At 39.5% G+C, this 19,344-nt stretch overlaps 1 protein-coding gene across 2 annotated transcripts; it reads left to right on the top strand.

Moving 5' to 3' along the window:
• The first annotated feature begins 1,474 nt into the window (after positions 1-1,474).
• LOC139634351 (myelin-associated glycoprotein) lies at positions 1,475-16,180 on the top strand. 2 transcript variants are annotated; one of them, XM_071500750.1, is made up of 13 exons: positions 1,475-1,534; positions 2,196-2,254; positions 2,737-2,790; positions 3,598-3,806; positions 4,093-4,246; positions 5,097-5,254; positions 6,322-6,475; positions 8,542-8,690; positions 9,328-9,466; positions 11,977-12,076; positions 12,322-12,340; positions 13,499-13,576; positions 14,400-16,180. In XM_071500750.1, exons 3-13 carry the CDS (start codon positions 2,742-2,744, stop codon positions 14,478-14,480), a joined length of 1,290 nt encoding a protein of 429 aa, XP_071356851.1. In that variant the 5' UTR covers positions 1,475-1,534; positions 2,196-2,254; positions 2,737-2,741; the 3' UTR covers positions 14,481-16,180. The 2 variants fall into 2 exon arrangements, with proteins under 2 accessions (XP_071356851.1, XP_071356850.1); XM_071500749.1 differs by lacking the exon at positions 1,475-1,534 and having other exon boundaries at positions 2,167-2,254.
• The last annotated feature ends 3,164 nt before the right edge of the window (positions 16,181-19,344 follow it).

Below are 19,344 nucleotides of genomic sequence, written 5' to 3'. Positions count from 1 at the left end.
AAACTTTTTACTCTCTAAATAGTTTTTGAAAACTGAATTTTTGGTATCACTTTCTGTTACAGCATCTTTTATAAAGGCTTACAGCTGTAACTATTAGTAAAGGTTAGTAAATCCTTCACTTATGCTTTCAAAAATCACTTACAACTGATCAATAACAACCATCTTTGTGTTGCCAGGTTATGGTAAATCCTCCTCCAGCTTGCACTCACACTGGAGATCCTGGCAATCTATAAATGTTACATTGACATTAATTAACAGGTGATCGGTGGTTCAGTTTGTAATAAGCTATCGACTTAAGTTGGCAAAGAGTAAATTATGGTAAAGGGTTTTATAAATCATCAAGTCTGTAGTCCTAAATGTTAATAAGCAGTTTATTAATGGATTTTATTCCAGATGTCTTGCAGCCTTTTTCCAGAGGGAAGGTGGTCCAGCAGTCCACCGGAGGGGTGTGTTTCCACTGCAGGAACTTTCCAGGAGGAACAGGAACAGGACTCATTTCCTCCACCTGTGTTTCTGCCAGAGGAACCAGGGTCTAAATTAAGCTCTGGGGGGTAATTTTACCCACTAAAAAGTCCCTGCTGGGGGGTTGTAGCTCTTGAGGGTTCAAGAACCTTCAGAGTGGAGTCTGCAGCACTGAGCTGATTGGTCAGGTTGAAATCAGTAAAGCATAAGTGAATGATTTATTAATCAGTAATCAATAAAAGGTGCCTTATCAGAAAACAGCACCGGCTGTTTGCATTCAACAAAAAGCAGATGTGGATAAATTACAGGATGTAAATGACAAATATTAAGACCTTCAGTGACCAGAGAGAAGCTCAGCCTTCAACAGTAGGTGATGAACTGTTCTTTGGCTCCACTTGTTCTCCTTTAATTCACCACTTTCTTCTTCTCTCATTTCTTCTGGCCACGATGATTCAATTTGCACCAAGTTCCTTCTTTTGCTGCCCCCTTGGCCAATTGGGTCATTCCGCACAGGGCGCGTGACCTGATGTTGCAAAAGGTCAAGACAGAAATACCCACGTCACACAGAGGGAAGTCGTTCAACAGAAAGTGCTGCATTGGAGAACACACACTTTTCAACCAAAGTCTGAAGGAAGACTGACAGTGAAGATTTAAGTTTAATTCAGGTTTAATCTCAGTTAAGATTAGGATTATGGGTCAGGCTGGTGTTTGCTGTGTAACTGAAGGTAAAGTGTGTTTGGGTTTGGCATGTGCACAGAAAAATATAGATTTCCAGTCATCTGTGCTTCTCCTGATGGTGTGTGTGTGTGTGTGTGTGTGTGTGTGTGTGTGTGTGTGTGTGTGTGTGCGTCTCTACATCTGATTCTCCTGTGTCTGCTGCCCTCTAGTGGCACAGAGTGAAGTTGTTTCACTGTGGTTCCTCAGATGTCGAGCTTGCTGCTCTGGATCAGGTTTGATGACATTTTGAGGATTCATTCTGACTCGTCCTCGGGGATCTGGTCCTGCAGAGAGTTTGGTTTCAGTCCAGAGCAGAAACAAAAATCTCATCCTGATTCACTGGCTCCACCAGCAGGTCACTTTCTTCATTTATCCTGTTATAAATCTCATCATCTGCTGGATTTATTAGCAGAGATTTTTGTTCACAGCTTCGTGGCCTCCAGAGGATGATCACCTGACTTTTTCTCCAGCGCCATGAGGTCAAAACTTCATCATGTCCAGTGAATCAGGTCCCAGTAAAGCAGAATACTACTTCCTGCTGGTTCTTAAATGTGGGTAAATTGGGAGGAAATAAGAAGAAGTGATTGGACATTTTAGAGGAAAGGAGAAATAAATAAGTATTTTTGTAAATACAGGGTAAAATACTGGGTAACAAAGCCGAAGTTTGGGGAAAATGGTGAAAACATTTTTCTTTTCTTTTTTTAAATTAAAATAAAAGAAAGTTTAAAAAAATGATGAAAATCAAGAGGGGGCTTTGCCTTTGAATCTTTACGTCCAACTACAATATGTTACTCTCTCACCTGTGACAACACCTACTGCAGATTGTTTCCGTTCACACTTCGTCTGACAGACAAAATAACCAAACCTGATTTCTCTAACATGTCTTCAGAGTCAAGATTTCCCCACAAACACTTTTTTCCAATTTCTCAACTTTTGCTGCTTTTACATAAACATTCGCTCGGTGAAATCTCTTCCTCCAGTGCTTCCTGTTTTAAGTATTAATTCCGCTTTCACAGCATAAGCACACACAGATCTGCTTTCAGCTGATCAGCTGCTCCTCACCCTCACCTGACAGGTAAAGACACGATGAATGTGTGTGTGTGTGTGTGTGTGTGTGTGTGTGTGTGTGTGTGTGTGTGTGTGTGTGTGTGTGTGTCGTCGAACAGCTCAGAACTGGTTTGTTGATTAAATCAAGATGTTTTGAAAATGACATAAATGAAGTTTCTTATGGGGAATTAGCTGCTGTTTTGTAGCAAAGTTTTCAGTTCTTTCTTATTATCTCAGTGTGGCACAGTTTAGGGTTTGATTCCCTGTTGTTGTAAGTGTTATTGTAAGTTTCATTAGACAGCAGCAGCCACAAAATGTCATTTGTTTTTATTTGCTTCCTTGACTTTTGAACTGTCGTCTGAGTAAATCAACTGTGATTTTTGGCTTCAGAGCAGAATTCAGTATTTTCTCTGATTTGTTCTGATCTCGTTCTCTTATTTTTTTGTGCTTTTGTTGTTGTTTTGATTCGTTGGTGGTTCATCTTGGATTTAATCGCTCCATCTCATCCAGCTGAGATGGGTGTCGGTCTGACGGTTGCCGCTTTGCTCATCGCTCTGTTGCAAGGTTGGTGGCTCCTGGATTTTTAGGGTTTTTTTTTATTTCTGTCAGCTCATCAGTGGAGGAGGAAGTATTCAGATCCTTTTTTATACGAAAAAATACAAAAAGTCCTAAAGTGAAAATGTTACTTAAGTACATTAAGTCATTACCTAGTAAAATCCTCTGTGAGTGATTTACTATTATATAGTATTATATAGTAAATCATTACATCATAATTACTAATGCGGTAAGTGTAAGCAGGATTTTACAGCTGTAGATGTTTGAAAGGTTCAGTTAATGATTATTGTTAATATGGTTTTATCTGCTGATTATTTTCTTCATTAACTGATTGATTGATTGGTTTGTGAACATCAGAAAATAGTAAGAAATGTCCAAAACTACACAAAACTCAAAGTGACACACGTTTGTTTTGTCTAACCGAAGGTCTTAACCTCAAAATTATTAGTTATTAATTAAAATAATGAAAGGGAAAAGTTGTACTGCTGTAAATATTGTTGGGTGGTTTAATTTATAATAATGCATCGTGTTTTATAAGCACTTTATGTGTTTTTTCTGCAAAAACAAAATGTAATACTAAACTAACTAAAGCTCTGAGACTCGTGTAGTGGGATAAAAAGTGCAATATTACCCTTTGAAATGTACTGAAACACAAGTCAAAAGATTTAAGTGCCTTAAATTTCTACTGTTTAGAACTTGAGTAAATGCACTTAGTAAAGTGAATGAATGTGAGGGGAAAGACTGTGGTAGAAAGTCTGTGCTGCTGCATGTTTGCTGCTCTGAATACACCTGAGGTCTTGCATCCTGCCTCTGCAGGTGTCTTCAGTAAAACGTGGGATGTGACACTGCCTCAGAGTATTGTCAGCGTCAGTAACTCCTGCGTCACAGTCCCGTGTCGCTTCGAGGTCCCTGACAATCAGGAAGCGAACCTCCTGAACTGCTCAGTCAGTGGTATGTGGAGGAAAGAAACCCTCAGTGGCCCCATCATCTTAAATTCACTCAATCCTTCCGCCAACATCGTACAAGTAGGTTGTGTGTTTCTTTGTTTTGTTTCTTTTTCATTTCACTTGGTGACACACACATCGTGAGCATCACCTCAGCTGATTTAAGTTGGTGACTCCTAGTGGTTCTATAAAAGTCTCATTTTTTTAACATCAAGAGCAGAAGAATAACTTACTGTAAAAGAAACCAATTATAATAAAATACAAATAATTACACACACTTTAGTATTTCATAGATAGATAGATAGATAGACAGACCTCTGATCTGCAAAAAATGTAAAGTTTTGTAATACTTTCAAAATTCTTGAAGGGCCAAATAGTCGGGGACATAACAAAGAAGAACTGCACCACAGTGTTCTACAGCTTCCCAAAGGACTATGACGACATGTACTTCTTCAGGCTGGACTGTCCGAACCCCATCAAATACACATTCCCTGATGGAGTCAGCATCACTTTTCAGACAGGTATGAATGGATGAAGATATCAGAAACATCTTTAGCCCTCCAGCAGTATTAGTATTAGTATTCAGCCAGTCAGACTGAAACATCTCAACAACTTTGACTGATTGATTACCATGAGATTTTGTTCATGTGTTCCTGGGTCCTGAATCCAACTCACTCTGGTGACTCTCTGACTTTTCCTCTAGCACCACCGTGAGGTTGACCGTTGTTCCTGAAATATCTCAACATCTATTAACTAGATTGATCATGAAACTTACTTCACACATTCACATTCCCGTCTGGATGAACTGTAACTACTTTGGTGATACTTTTCAAACTAGCACCAAAATCTCATCAAATTTTATGAATAAATACCTGCAAGATTTTCATTCTGATCAGCTTCAATGTACATAGAGTTAATTAGCAAATGTTAGCATGCTAACAAGCTTCACTAATGTGGCTAACATGGTAAATATTACACCTGTTTAACATTAGCATTTAGCTCAAAGCACCAACTGAACCGAGTTTGTTCACACTGACAAAATGAAGCAAACTTTAAAAGCACAGAATTAATACTAAATTAATGTAGAGTAATAAAGTTTAGATTCAGATTCACTCATTATCAGGCTTCTGATCAGCTGATGCTCCAGGTGAGAGCTGCTGTAGCTCAGAAGGTCCTGGCAGCTCAATTAGATAAGGAACTGGTTTAGTTACCATCTGTCTTTAAATGATCTTATTTGTCTCTTACTTACTTTCATCCAGTGGCCAGAAACACGACTCTAAGTTTTTGGCTAAATGTTTCTGCTGGACATGTAAATAAACCTGTATCTTCAGCTACATCTTTATTATTTGGTGACTGCATCCTTCACAACAGTCCCGACTCCTCCCACGCTGACCTTTGTGAGTCCCGTGTCAGAGGGAACCATAGTGACGCTGCAGTGTTCGGTCCCGGTGCCCTGCTCCATCCTGCCCCCCTCCCTCACCTGGCTCCCCCAGGACAGCTCCAGAAAGGAGGAGACACAAATGCTGCAGGTGATGGATCACTCATTCACTCATTCATTCATTTGTTTAAGGTGTTTTAAGGACACTACATTACAATAAGGCCACCTAACATAAGGTTGTTGTGATTCTATATTTTCACCAAATCCAATGAAAAGACTAAAATCAACAATGTGTTAGTCTGTGTCACTTTCTCACTGCCCTGCCCAACCTCAGCCCCAAGTCCAAAAGCCTAAACTGTCCTTTTTAAAACGAGCTAAATAATTTAAATAATAACAGCAGCGCACTGTTACCACAAATGGAAGGAATGGTGAATTTATTGGGGGACTATTTTCAGTGGCGGATGAATCCACATTTGGTGCTATAGTGAGTATTTCCAGCAGCAGGGCAGTTTATGCAGAACTGAATCAAAATAAACTACACACTAGTGTGTGTGTTTATTTGTTTGGATACACACACAACACTTTTACATTCATATTTTTTTAATTTAACAGGATCAATTGATTGTGGCTTTTAGTCTTTTTCTCAGGATTTATTGAGAATAAGACAAATGTAGAATAATACCAGCCTTATTTTTAAAGTATGCACCTGAGGTATTAACGATTCACTTTCTGTTTTAATTCCTATTCTCCTTTTCATTCAGAAGAAAATGTTGCACTTTTGACTTTCACTTCATTTATTTTACAGCTGCAGTTACAATTTATTTTACAGATTAAATGTTTACATGTAAAACATATGATTGAATGATGAGGTCTGACACATTATTTTAAATTACCTCATATAAAGTAGTTAATATTAATATATGAGTCATAATAATATAAGGACATTTACTTCTAATGTAGTATTTTTGTGACATTTACTGAAACAAAGATACTTCCTCCTCCACTTATGCATTTAATTCATAGTAATATAATGTGTTAATTATAATTCTCTTCTTTTATAGGTTCAGGTTTATTCTACATATTTTCTTTTGTCACTGTATAATTTAACATATTCTGACATTTGAAAGGGAGAATGACTGTCTTCTGTTTCACGACTCTAACACTATCCATGAACATGTCAGTGATTCAGGTGTTTCTCTCTTTCTTTTGTAAGAGCAGACAGCAGATGGGCAGATGATGATGATGTCCACAGTGACCTTCATCGCCTCAGCCAATCATCACAACCAGAGCATCGTCTGCTCTGTGTCCTACCCGCGGATGAAGGGGGGCAGCACTGAGCCGTCTGCGGCAACCCGGAGACTCAACATCCTGTGTGAGAGACTCAGTGTCTGTCTGCATTAAAACCATGAACCATGCAGAGTCCCACAGTGACCTCTGCTGACATAATAGCTACTTTACACATGTGCAAATAAAAGCCTTGATAAATTCACCTTAAAGATGACAAAAAGAGAAGCTTGTTCAAAAATGTCTCTGAAAATTTTACTCTCCATTGGTAACAATTCACTTCAAATGTTTGTTTCATGTCCAGTTATCCATTTGACACTTATGGAGAGCTAATACCATTTAGATGATGAACAATAATAAACATAATAACTGATTTAGCAAAGTTGAAGACAAGGTTTTACTGATTTTACAGGTAGAGAAAAAAAAAAAACAGGAAGAACATTTGTAATGACGTAAGATATTATTGAAACAAAATCTGAAAGCTTTATGCATTTATTATTTATTACAGTAATTTACCTTAAATACCTTAGATCAGTGGCTCCCAACCTGTAATGCAGGAACCATATAGGATATTTATCATAAGATAAATCTGAGGAGCAGTAGTGGAACTAAGTACATTTTCTCAAATACTTTACTTAAGAACTTGAAGTATTTTGATGCTGCAGTTCAGAGGAAAATATTCTGCTAAACTTCTCACAAGGTTTCCTTTAAATAAGAGTTTGAGAGACCAACAATACCCAATATTTCACAAGAGAATTCACAGGAAAATATTGAAGTCCAAAGATTAAATACAATTTCTTTCTTTCTTTCTTTTTTTTTCTCGTCCTCTCCTCATCAATCTTCTTACAACCCCTCATTTCTTCCTGTGATGCTCTGGAGGCGGGGGGGCCACTGGACTCAGCCGACTGTACAGTAAATAAAGTAGTTAAAACCAGCTCCACTGGGACCAGATTCAACAGGAAAATGCTACTTACACATAAGTCTATCAGTACTTAGCATAAGCTAATAATGCCATATATACTAATACATTAATTCATTTGTGGATAATATTTAAATATGGTTATGAATGCAGGACTTGTACCTGTAATGGAGTATTTGTACTTTTACTTTCACTGGTAAAATACCAAAGATTTAAAAAGAAATCTGCCACAGAAAACTCTTAATTTTTCTCTTTCTTGTCAAATACTGAGTAGGTTTATCCCTTCAGCCTAAAAGTGATCCAAATTAAAAACTTATAGTTTTATAAAGACCATATTAAACCTAGGGGGAGGGGTTACAAGTAGACATTGCTTTGTATTGGGACACAAGTCAAAAAGGTTTAGGAACCACTGTGTTTGAGCAGAAAATAAGCACCAGTAAAACATTATTGAGATAGTATTGTGACTTTTAAAATATGTTTTTAAAGGTGAAATAAGTAACTCTCAAAATAATAAAAAAAAATCAATTATATCTATATAAATAGATATATGTCCTTTTGTTCATTCATTGATTCACTGACACATTTGATGAAGTGCTTCCTCTTCCTCCTTCCTGCCTCCTTCACTGTGACACTTATTTATTGCTCATTAAGTTGATGAATGTGTTGAACATTATATGACACACTTTGTGAGAACGGCCGACGTGTTTGAACCTGGCTCTGTGAGACGGGACCTGAGGGGGATTTTCCTGCAGAGTTGCAAGTTTCTTTAACCAGTCGGCATGTGAAGAGCTGAACTTGTCTTAACTTGGTGTTGACAGAGGGAAAAAAACAACTGAAGCATACTGCTGCAGGCACAACACAAGGTGTCATTGTGTTGCCAGCGCTCAGATCTTTTACTGAAGTGCCACATTGTAGAAATATTCAAGTGGAAAATCACAAAATTTAACTGAGTAAAAGTACAAAAGTATTAGCATCACAATATAGTTAAGGTGGTAAAAGTAAAAGAATGAGAATAATATATTTTATATGTGTCAAACAACATAGGCCAGACTTCAGAGAACAAAAATCCAAATTTATTGTTAATCATTCAAATCTGCCCCAAAACCGAATGGGTTCTTATCTGACCCGCGACCAGTCCCCCCACCTAACAAGTGAAAACATAATCTCCAGGTAGTCCGTCTCCTCTCTTACCGGTCCTGTTCAAACACCAGATATCACTGTCTGTCTTCCCACAGATGCTCCCAGATTCACCATGGCAACACTCAGCACATCTGGTCCTGTTTCTGAGGGACGCACTGTGATGTTCACGTGCTCGAGTGATGCCAACCCCCCTGTGAGCCGCTACACCTGGTACAGAGACGAGAGTGGAGCAGCAAGAGAGAATGTACTCTATTTTACTTTGTTCAGTTTTTAGTCATTCGTTTATTTGTTGTACATATGAACGATGTGGCCAAAAGCCTTAAACCAACCAAAACCAAGAGTAGAAGCTGTTACAGCAGCACAGTAAAACTTAAAGATAGAGGGTTCTTACATTTCCACTGCAGGAACTTTCCCCAGAGATCTAGTTCTTGGTCCAGACTGGAGCTGTCATACACCTGGTATTTTCTAAAAACACCTACAAACACACTGTATCGCTTATAGTTTGTGGCCGACAATAACTAGGATGGAGCAGCGCAAGAAGTTTTTACAGCCAATGGACAAACAACAAAATGTCATGAAAGACCACTGTTGCACTTTTGATATGTCAGTGGACACCTTCACTTAATCTTCATGCCCTGCTGTGGAGACACAAATCACACTGTGCTGGAAGAACTTTGTCCCCCTTGAGTAATTAACTCTCCAAGAGCTTTTGTTGAACTGGTACATTATGTTGTGTATTATTAGACTGTCCACAAACTTTTGGCCATATTGTGTATTTTAAGGTCCCAAAGTTTTGCTCCATGATCTCCACCAGAGATAAAACTGGGTTTCATGATTACTTGAGCTTTATCTGAAGCATTTATCATCTCTCCTCATCACAGCTGACTGTGCTGGGACATGGTGAAACCCTGGTTCTACAGGTCAACCAGGAGGACAGTGGGGTGTATCTGTGTGAAGCTCAGAGCTCGAGGGGCTCTCACAGGTCCAGACCAGTGTCTCTGGAGGTCAGCACCAATGAAGGTAAACTCAGAGTCATTAACACAACTTAATTATTCATTAATCCAGCTGGTGCTTTTATTCTGGTGCCGTGTGCGTGCACTGCCCTGGAATTGTGCAACAGGTTGTAACTTGTGATTCTGAGATGGTCAGTTAATCGCTGAATCTTGTGAATACTGATTCATAAGTCGAAGACACTTAACATTTAACACTGAACAATTACTCAACTCCTATTGATGTAAGAGTCTATTGGAGAAAAACAGTAATGAAGAGGAAGATATCTACAGGACGTTACACAACGGCCGGGCAGCGGAGCCTGTGTGTCTGGACTCTTTGTCTTGGGTGGTATTTTTGTAATTCTTGTTAATGATTCTTTTTTTGGGGGGTCTTTTTGGGTCTTGTTGAGGATTAGTCAGTATCAGAGGACAAGACATAAAGGGAGGTGTGCAATGTGTGAAATTTTCTGCAGTTAGAAATTTCTCAATTGAAAAAATAACATTAGACGGACTTTGATGATGTTGTGAGGTAATGTGCAATCGTGGGAGTTGACCACAGGACTTCCTGACCCTGCTTAACTCCAGGCTAGTCCAAAAATGGGTAAAGAGCTTGAGCATGTGTGGAGCTGAGACTTTGGTGTATGCCGGTTTGTGGCAAGCATACGCTGAAAGCAGCCACGCCCTCAATTATGCATACATTAAAGCCTTATAGAAATTCAACAGTTGAGTTATATAAAAAAATCCCACCACCAACTGTTCAGTCGTCATGAAGGAAGAAATTAGCTCTAGAGACCAAAATTGTTTTTGTATCAGGCTGTAAACATGTTTGTTAAGTTGGGAATTTTAACATGGGAGTCTATTACCCCTTTTCCACCAAACTGGTTCCAGGGCTGGTTCGGAGCTAGAGCCAGACTTAGCACCAGTTCTTTGGTTTTCCACAGACAAAGCACCGGTTCCTGGCTCTCAAAACCGGTGCTAGGCAAGCACCAACTCCTTGCTGGGCCAATAGAAAGAACCACGTTAAGTTGGGGGCTTCGGGCTTACGTCAGCGAGCGGGGGCGGGATTATTGACCAACCAAAGCAGAGTTTAGAGCGCCATTTTTAAAAAGACGATTTTGGGATAAGACAAGACGAGACGAGACGAGAACAACAGAAAAAGAAGAACTTAAATTAAACAATGGATGTTAAAACAAAACAGCAGTGGTCAGTGGAGGAGATAACCTGTCTCCTGGCAGTGTGATCGCTGTTCGTTGCATAATCGTCGAGCAGTATTTACTTGCTGGATCGCCAAATTTTGCTCCCCAAGAAAGGCTCGAAAAGCCAACAGCAACACTTGAACCGCAACGTAGTCCTCCATCTTTGTTGTGGTGATTGAATTTGGCGCTTGTTCTATTGAGGAAATGACGTGACTTATACGTATACATTGACGTGATGACGTGGCTCTCTGGCTGGCACCCGCCTGTGGAAAAGCAAACCGGTTCGTAGTTGAACCAACCACGAACCAGCTCTAGCACCAGCACTAGCACCAGCCCTGGAACCAGTTTGGTGGAAAAGGGGTATATGAGGATTGACTCACATATGGAGGCAGACTCTAGTGGCCATGTGGTTTGTACCAGGAGCCGAATTATCTGCAGAGGTCTCCTCCCCCTCAAAAACAAATGGACCTGGCGATTCAATCAGTTAGAAACTCTAAATAAAGCGGTTTCACAGAAAAAAATCTATGTTTCTTCAGTGCTGTTTGGTGGACACACGAGTTCTCAGAGGCTCAGAGCTGCACTGCTGCTAGAATTTGCTCAGCTTGTTTCTTGGATAACTTAAGATCCTGACGTCTGATGACTAAAATCCTTTGCCCTTTGCAGAGATTTTAAAAGTGTATTGTAAAAATGAGGCTGAAATGGATTTAAAAAAGTACATTTTTAGCTTTTGGCAGACAAACAGCAAAGAGGATATGATGCCTTTAACAGGCGACCAAATGAAACAAAACGTTACCATTATTAAAAGTTTCAAACAACTCAACAAAATATATAACACAGGTCCGGTTGTTTTTAGACATTTTAATGTGGAAAAGTTACATATTATAACTTATTATAACAGTGTTCAGCAGCCTCAGATATTTCATAAGAGAAAACCATTAGAGAAATGACCTATTTTATTTTATCAGTAGCAACAGACCAGAATTCATCATACTGGTGATACTGTCTTAATAAAAAAATGCTGACGTACAAAGGGAATATAAACTTTTGCCCCCATTTGTCACATTGTCAGGAAACAGTAAGGGAATCTGGCAAACAGTGGGATCAAGGAAATGGCTAACTTATGCAAACAAGGCAAGTTTTCTGAAAGTGAATACACACCAAAAAAAAAGTACTTGATTGCAAAATAAGTTGGGGCATGCATCACAGATTGAAGATGTCTTTTATCTGACATCATAAGGTGGAAAAATCCAACAGGATAACTGTCACTGGTTTTTGCCACGACTGAAAAAGTTTTCCTTTTTTTCAATGACCTGTTGTCTGCCATGTTTTATCTCTTTTTCAGGCAGCAGTGAGATTTTGCAGGTGATTCCCTACATTATATGTGGAGTGGTGCTGGTCCTCTACATCCTGACTGTTGTTGTCGATTTGTACAAGTATCAGAGGTAAAAAATAAAGCTTTCTGGATGATAATTGGGCAGTTTTAACCCTCCTGTTTCCCTCCTCCAGATCTCCCTTCATGCCTAAAGTACTATTTTGGAGGCATCACATTTCTTAATATTATATCAGGTTATTGAGGATTAGTTATTAGACACTCTCAGGTCTTGGAAAACCCCACATGTACAACAACAACTTCCTCGTTATGTTTGTCTAATTCTGCTTCTCTGTTTGTTTTTCTTCTGCTGCCAAGTCTTTCCAGGAGGCTGAAGGTAAGAGGAAATTATCACCTTAAACAGAGAAAGTCCAGACACTAATACAGTAGATCTGATAAGGAGCTCTGACATCCTCAGAACGTCACGGTCGAGTCAGAGTCTCGTCTCGCTGACACGCTTGTCTTCACTGTTTGACTTCAGCAGGAAGTCGGGATGACTAAGCTTTAGACAGGTTACGTCATTTAAAGAGTGAGTCTCAAAATAAACAATCTTGGTCTGACTTATTTTCAATATACACACATATGAGAGTCTGGAAAAGGCAAATATAATTATTCTGCGTGTGTTACGTGTGATAAGTCAGACAAACAGTCTTCCTAATAACTAAGGATCACATGCAGGAAACTGGAGAAAGAACTGGCAGCATCTTAAAACAGAAATTTGAAGTTCTGCCAGTTTCTCCATTTACCTAAAAAACTCTAAAGATGAACTGCTCCAGACACAAATGAAACTAAATAAGTGTAAATAAATGTTATTTTCAGCATGGAGATTAATTCTGCATTTTAGGAACTGTATATATGGGAGAATAATTTATGCCCAGAGGCCAAAATATCCATTCTCCAGCTCCATTTCCTGGATAAAGACTGTGAGACCTAGTTGAACTCTCTCAGAAAGTGAGCTTCAGTTCTTATCTTATATAGATTATGTGTTATTTTCACTATTTTTGTGGCTTTTGCATTAAAGGTTTATAAACATGCACATTTAAAAATGTTTTCATTTTCATGTGAACTTTTTTTGGTGCTTCAAATTTGGTTAAAAAAACATTTACCTGGACTCAAGGATTAAGTGATTAAGTTTTGGTGGCTAAAGGTCAAGGGTCAAAGGTCAACGTCACAGTCACTTCACAAAACATGATTTTGGCCTTATGAGTGCAACATCTCGAGAAATCCTCAAGGGAATCCCTTTAAATTTTGCACAAATGTTCACTTGGTCTCAGGAACAAACTGAGTAGATTTTGGAGGTCAAAGGTCAGAGGTCAAGGTCAGCGTGGCCTCACAAAACACATTTTAACCATTACTCAAGACTTCACACGGCAATTATGACAAAAGTTCACACAAATGGTTGATGTTCTATATGACTCTGGGTGATATATATATAACTGAATGTCAGTCTTGGATTTAATCAAAATTTCTTCTCTGTTTTTTTTTATTTTCGTAGCAGATTGAGCTGAAGGGGGAAGGCACCTACACTGATCTGAGGACGGTCAGTGTCACCTCTGACTATGACCAACTCCAGGTATCTGGAAACCTTCTGGAAATCTTTCTATAAATCTTCCTTTAGAATGAGATGTTTAACTAACTGTGCTTCTAATGGGTTACATGTGAGGAGCCAGATTACCATTAAAGATGAAGTGAAAGGAGGCAGGAAGGAAAAGAGTGATTTCACAGATTTTCATCTGTTTTTCCCGTTCAGACATGTTAGAACTTGTCCTAACATGTTTAAAGATGTTTCATGAGCGAGAAACAGAAAAAGGAAAACACAGCTGAGGGAAGGATGACGTTTGACAGATATTAAGTAAATTGATGTTTATTTTTATCTTCATCCTTAAACTTGTTGTACATTGATGAGCCACTCACAGCTGGAGTGAACAACTTTTATTATCTCGTGACAACAGCATATGTAAAGATCTGAGATATATTAAACTGAAAGTAAACAGTCAACAACTTATCAGAGTAACAGTCACTGTGTTAGATGTGGGAGAAATGTCCTGGTGTAAAGTCCTGAGTGACTTGGATGAGGGCCCCAGGGTTATGGCCAGATGACTGGGCCCCTCTCAGCCTTGGTGAGTCCCTACTGACATGGAGGAGGGACAAACCAAGAACTGGCAACATGGTGTTGGTGGATGTGCTGGAACAAGTGATTCACAGCAGCTCCAACTTACAGGACTTAAAGGATCTGCTGCTGACGTGGTGCCAGACCCCACAGGCCTCCTTCAGAGGTCTTGCAGGGTCGGAGCTGTTAGGACCATCATCATGTCATTTTTGTTTCATCAGTTTATTTCTTCATAGAAACATCTGTGTTCACTCTGTTTGCTGTGTCTGTCTTTTACCTCAACAAGTTTCGACAGCCGAGAACGAAGAACCCTCCTGAAGCTTCTGACTATGAGAACGGCATCGCCCTGCGAACAGATCGGACCTGAAGGCCTGAGTTCAAGTTTTCATTCAAGTGTGGTCTAAATATATATGTTAACAGGCTTCTACTCTATATTCTATATCTACTTGTTTAAAGCAACTTTTGAAGACTTGTCAGGCTTATTCTTTATTCAAAACTTTTATTTTATGACTGCATCATTGCATGTAATTTCTTCTGTTATTCATCACTATACATTTGAAAAATATATGACGCAGAAACTATAATGTTCTGAATCTGTGAATAATGTTCGGCTGCCTCACATTCCTTTGTACTGAGTCTCTGCAAGGGAGTTAAAATGGATTAAGTGGACGTCAAGAGAAAAATATGTTGCCATGTATGTTAACTATTGGGGGATATATATATAAGATCTAAGTTATTAATATATATGAAATACCTGTAGTAAAATTTGTAAATGTACATATATTACATGTTCCATCATGAGTGAAGTGAGTTGTACAGTTCATAACCTCCCTGGAGGAGCAGTGTTTTGTGCTCTTGTCATGCTAATAAACAGCACCCTCAGTTGTCCTGCAGTGTAAAGGACATGAGGGGGGTTGTTACAGACCAAAAAGACTGAATTCCTCCAGCAGCAAATCTTTGGATGCTACAATATATTGTTAATTTCTCATTAATTTTAAACATGTCTATCTTCTCTTTGTAGGGAAGTGGTCTCAGACTTTTGGAACTCACTGTTTATAACATCAACATATATTGACAGGCTTTTGGATGGACATATATATGTCTATAAGCATACATACATAAAAATGCATATTTGTATATATGTCAAAATATGAAATGATTCCTCTTTATAACAGGTTTCATATGTATTTTCATGTGTTTTTGTTTCATATGTACATATATTTTATATGGAAATTCATTGTGTACATATTCTACATCTGCATTTTGATTTCTGACCAAAATATCCTTCCAGCCCAGTGATGATGGCCTGAAGCTCAACAGTGAAGTGTCACCATCCGAGCACAGGCTTCCCTTAACCTGCTAACTAGAATCATATTTAGGCGGTCTGTTGTCAGGATGCTCGGTTGTGGTTGCTGTAACTGCCACTTCCCTGTTCCTCCAGCCTCCTGGCCAACCGTCTGTGTGACACACAACACGGCGATGTCACGTCTGCCTCGTTCATTTCCACTGAAATTAAAAGAAAGAAAAGCTGAGACCTGCAAGTCCTTTGATCTGTGACAGGCAGTGCTGGGGGATTTACTGGTGCTAATGGCTGATGGAACATTTAAGTCACTGTCATAATGGTGTCAACCAATCAGCGGAGGTGTTAACAGACCACCAAGATGCACTGATTTAACCAACTTCTTACTGTTCCTGACCTATATGATGTACAACTGATGTAAAGAATGATTCAGAAAACATAGACATGGAAATGACAGGAAATTTTTTTTGCCCTCATATTTGCAAAAATGCACAATAGAAATATTGCAAATTACTGCAAATCAAGTAAGTCAGTTTTTCATTTTTTGGCACCAGTTTAGTCTTTACTCTGAGATTTATCTGCTGTCATGGCAACAGTTGCATATAATGTGTGAAAAAAGTTTTTATATGCAACTAATTTACAACAGTAAATAAGTTTTATAGGAAGTTTTTGGTTGATGTGTCTGCACTTTGTTTTCTGTAGTCTTGATTTTGGTGTTCTGGTTATTGGTATGCATTTGTGTTAAATAAACGCTGTGGTTATTTGATTGTTTTAGAAGCTTCTTGTTGGTCTGATGTGGGTCACTGGTGGTGTGTGCTGCGCCCCTTAGGGCCACCCAAGGGTGGGGAGTAACAAACATTCAGACAATTGGATTTGTCTCCACCAAAGTGTCTAATCTTGCAGGACAATAAACATGTGCAATTGCCACCACAATATAATTGGAAAACAGTGTAGTAGTGAGGAGAGCAGGTTTCACTGTGGAGCAGCCACCTGCTGCATGTTGTTCCCAGCATCTGAGGCAACAACTTTCCGTTCAGTTGCGTGTCCAAGATCATAAAAATTCCTTCAGTGAGAGGGGAAAGGAGATGACAAACGAGCTAAATTTGTAAACTTTAGAGCTGTAAAAAGACCCAGATGGGCGAAAACATAACATACTTCTGCTTTAGTTGGAAAAAATGTTAACTGCATAACATAATTCTCCATATATGATGATGCAAACCTCCCGAAACAGAACCAAGAATGAGATCAGAGTCATATCGGAGTCTCAGATGGAAAACCAAACTCCCAGATCCAGAAGAAATTCCACAGGAAGCACTGACACGCCGATTACTTCAATCCTTGCTTTGATTTCACGCCTCACTTATTGTCTATAGGGAGAGCTGGCTGTTGTCTGGCTGCCATGCTGCATTCCTGCCTAATGTGACGGGTTGAATTGTTTAGTCTGTGGGTTGGAAACTAACCAGGGTGTAAAGTGTTTGATCCCTAAAAATAGTTGAGGCAAAGCATCCGAGGGCAAAATGACACAATGTGTCTTTTCATGCCCAAGTTACTGTAGTACAGTTTTCAGGTACTTCTACTTGACTAGGTTGATATTGCACTATATTATACTTCCTACTCCACTGTATCTCAGATTAAATGATAAGATTATGAAATACTATGAACTGGTAAAGATTAAAACTGGTTTTCATCCTGTTGGTGTTTGAACAGTCACAAAAAAGCAGCGTGTGGTTTGAGTCCTTGTCATGTGTCTCTGGTCCTGTTCACACCTGGTTTTTACACGTGTCCCAGGTGATCTGATCACACATGGTCAGCTCTGAGAACGTCACTTCCCTGCTTTATGTGCAAATAAACATGTATGTGTTTTTGTTTTCAATGTGCTTGTGTGTGTGTGTGTGTGTGTGTGAGAGAGAGAGAGAGAGAGAGAGCGGTGCAGAGGGGTTGAGTGAATCAATGCGCCGCTCACAGCTCTACAGTAAAAAGAGGTTTTATCCATTTGAAACAGTGAAATATTTTGGGTTCGTGATGAAACTGTGACAGGACTAACTAGAGAGTAGAGGCCTGAGACACATCTGAGTTCTCACTGCTAAAAGACTGTGGCCACATGTGGCCCAGACCACCTCCGAATGTGGTCTGAGTGACTGAATCTCATACGTGTCCTCAAGGCATCTTGGGTGAGTTCACACCTGAACTCAGAGCCGTCCACTCGTGATCAGATCACCTGAGATCAATGTAATACCAGGTCTGTCAGAGCGACCTCTCTTCTACTCCAAAGATACTTTAACTGAAATAACAGTTTTAGGCCCAAAGAGGAAGAATTTATCCAAAACTTTGTAAATATTAGTGAAGCAAAACTTCTTCTGTCACATTAATCACCTCACAACCCCAAAGATTTATGTGGTGACCCACTGGAGGAGCCTGACCCTTAGGTTGATTACCCCTACTCAACCATGACCAAGCACAATAATAACATTCAGCTTACACATGGACGCATCAGTATTAACAAGTAACAGATCATAATTTCTACTATTGAAAGTTTACTTTTACATGTAATGGGGCATTTTTTCTTTGTTGCGTTGGTATTTTTACTTTTGTTCTTCCACAGCTGGTTTTGGTGCAGGTGCTGACTTGTATTGTTTCATGTTTGTTTGGACTGCCTCTACTGAGCATGTTCAGTCACTGCCAGTGATAAATGAAATAATGAAATATGATCCCGCCTTCAGCAGAACTTTCTGTGCGGTCGCACCGCATTCAGTGAGCCAAAAAAAACGAGAGAGGAAAAACCTGCAGCCGTCAGTCATTTGCATGCCGCCTCTCCCACTCTATTCACTTCTGCATTCCTCACATTCCTCCACTGAGCAGAGGTCAGAAGAGAGAGAGGGAACAGAGAAATCAGGGGAGAAGATAAAAGGTAGGAGATATCCGGAGCGTGGGTGGCTGGGGAAATGATGAAATAACTGGGCCTGTCTGTGAAAACGGCTATTCAGAGTAAGCCCCCCCGCCCCCAACCCCTCCTAACACACACACTCACACACAAAACACACTCTCCATTACCCCATATGGCATTATCTCTGATGACAAAAGGAGGATGAGCGAGTCATTCCTGCAGCCGTTATGACGTGCTCTGCTACGTCTCCACTCATCCCTTTCACTGGCAAGAAGTTCGGCTGTTCAGCATTTGCTATCAAAAACAGTTCATAAGAAGCAGGAAACCAGTAGCTTCTTGGAAATGCTGAAACGTCAGATGCAGTTTTTTGTCTGACAGTGCAGCTTCGACACAGGCCAAACCACGGTTTAATGAATGGAGTGAGTAATGACGCTCCATTTACTTACAATTTTCATTCTTACACATATAAACAGAATGAGTAAGTAGTGACTGACTGAACAGAAGGTGAATCCACTCCTCTGCCCTGTCTCCAAAAATTTCCGTTTATGCAAACAACTTGCAACAGTAAATAGGTTCAGTAGCAGGGATTATGTGTAGGACACGTTTGCTACAATTTCTACTCCCGGCAGCTGAAGCATGATCAATATTTTGATTTGTTAAAGGAAAGTGGTTGGGGAAAGATTTTGGTTTTGGTTAGAGGAGGTGTAAGTAAGTTTTTGGTTAGGGTTAGGGTTAGAATTGCTACATATCTAACGTTAGCATGAACACCTGGCCCATATAGAGCATGACTGTCAGATGCTATGTCCACATCTGGCCCAATTCTGCCACGTTGACTTTAAATAATTAAATAGTTTACCCAAACTTGAAGCGCTTGACAATAACTGTTTACTTTTCAAAAATTTCACTGGAACCACAACTCTTCCTGTTTTATTTAGAATCCGAAACTGAGCAACATGTGTTACATCCACCCCAAGATCCTTCCTGTAGTGGCTTCCCATCCACCTGTTTGTGAAATTCAATGGAAACAGACTGAGAAAATAAATCATG

Source organism: Trachinotus anak, unplaced genomic scaffold, assembly GCF_046630095.1.
Source record: "Trachinotus anak isolate AG129_WGS33_773 ecotype Australia unplaced genomic scaffold, CSIRO_AGI_Tana_v1 ptg000016l, whole genome shotgun sequence".
Lineage (NCBI taxonomy): Eukaryota > Metazoa > Chordata > Actinopteri > Carangiformes > Carangidae > Trachinotus > Trachinotus anak.
This window is presented reverse-complemented; position numbering and strand designations above follow the sequence as displayed.

What these genes read in the sequence shown, in the direction of transcription:
- LOC139634351 (XM_071500750.1), top strand. Translation starts at nt 2,742, where the DNA reads ATGGGTGTCGGTCTGACGGTTGCCGCTTTGCTCATCGCTCTGTTGCAA. An exon ending in CAGCATCACTTTTCAGACAG is followed by an intron (nt 4,247 to 5,096) that starts GTATGAATGGAT and finishes CCTTCACAACAG; the next exon opens with TCCCGACTCCTCCCACGCTG. An exon ending in GTGGAGCAGCAAGAGAGAAT is followed by an intron (nt 8,691 to 9,327) that starts GTACTCTATTTT and finishes TCCTCATCACAG; the next exon opens with CTGACTGTGCTGGGACATGG.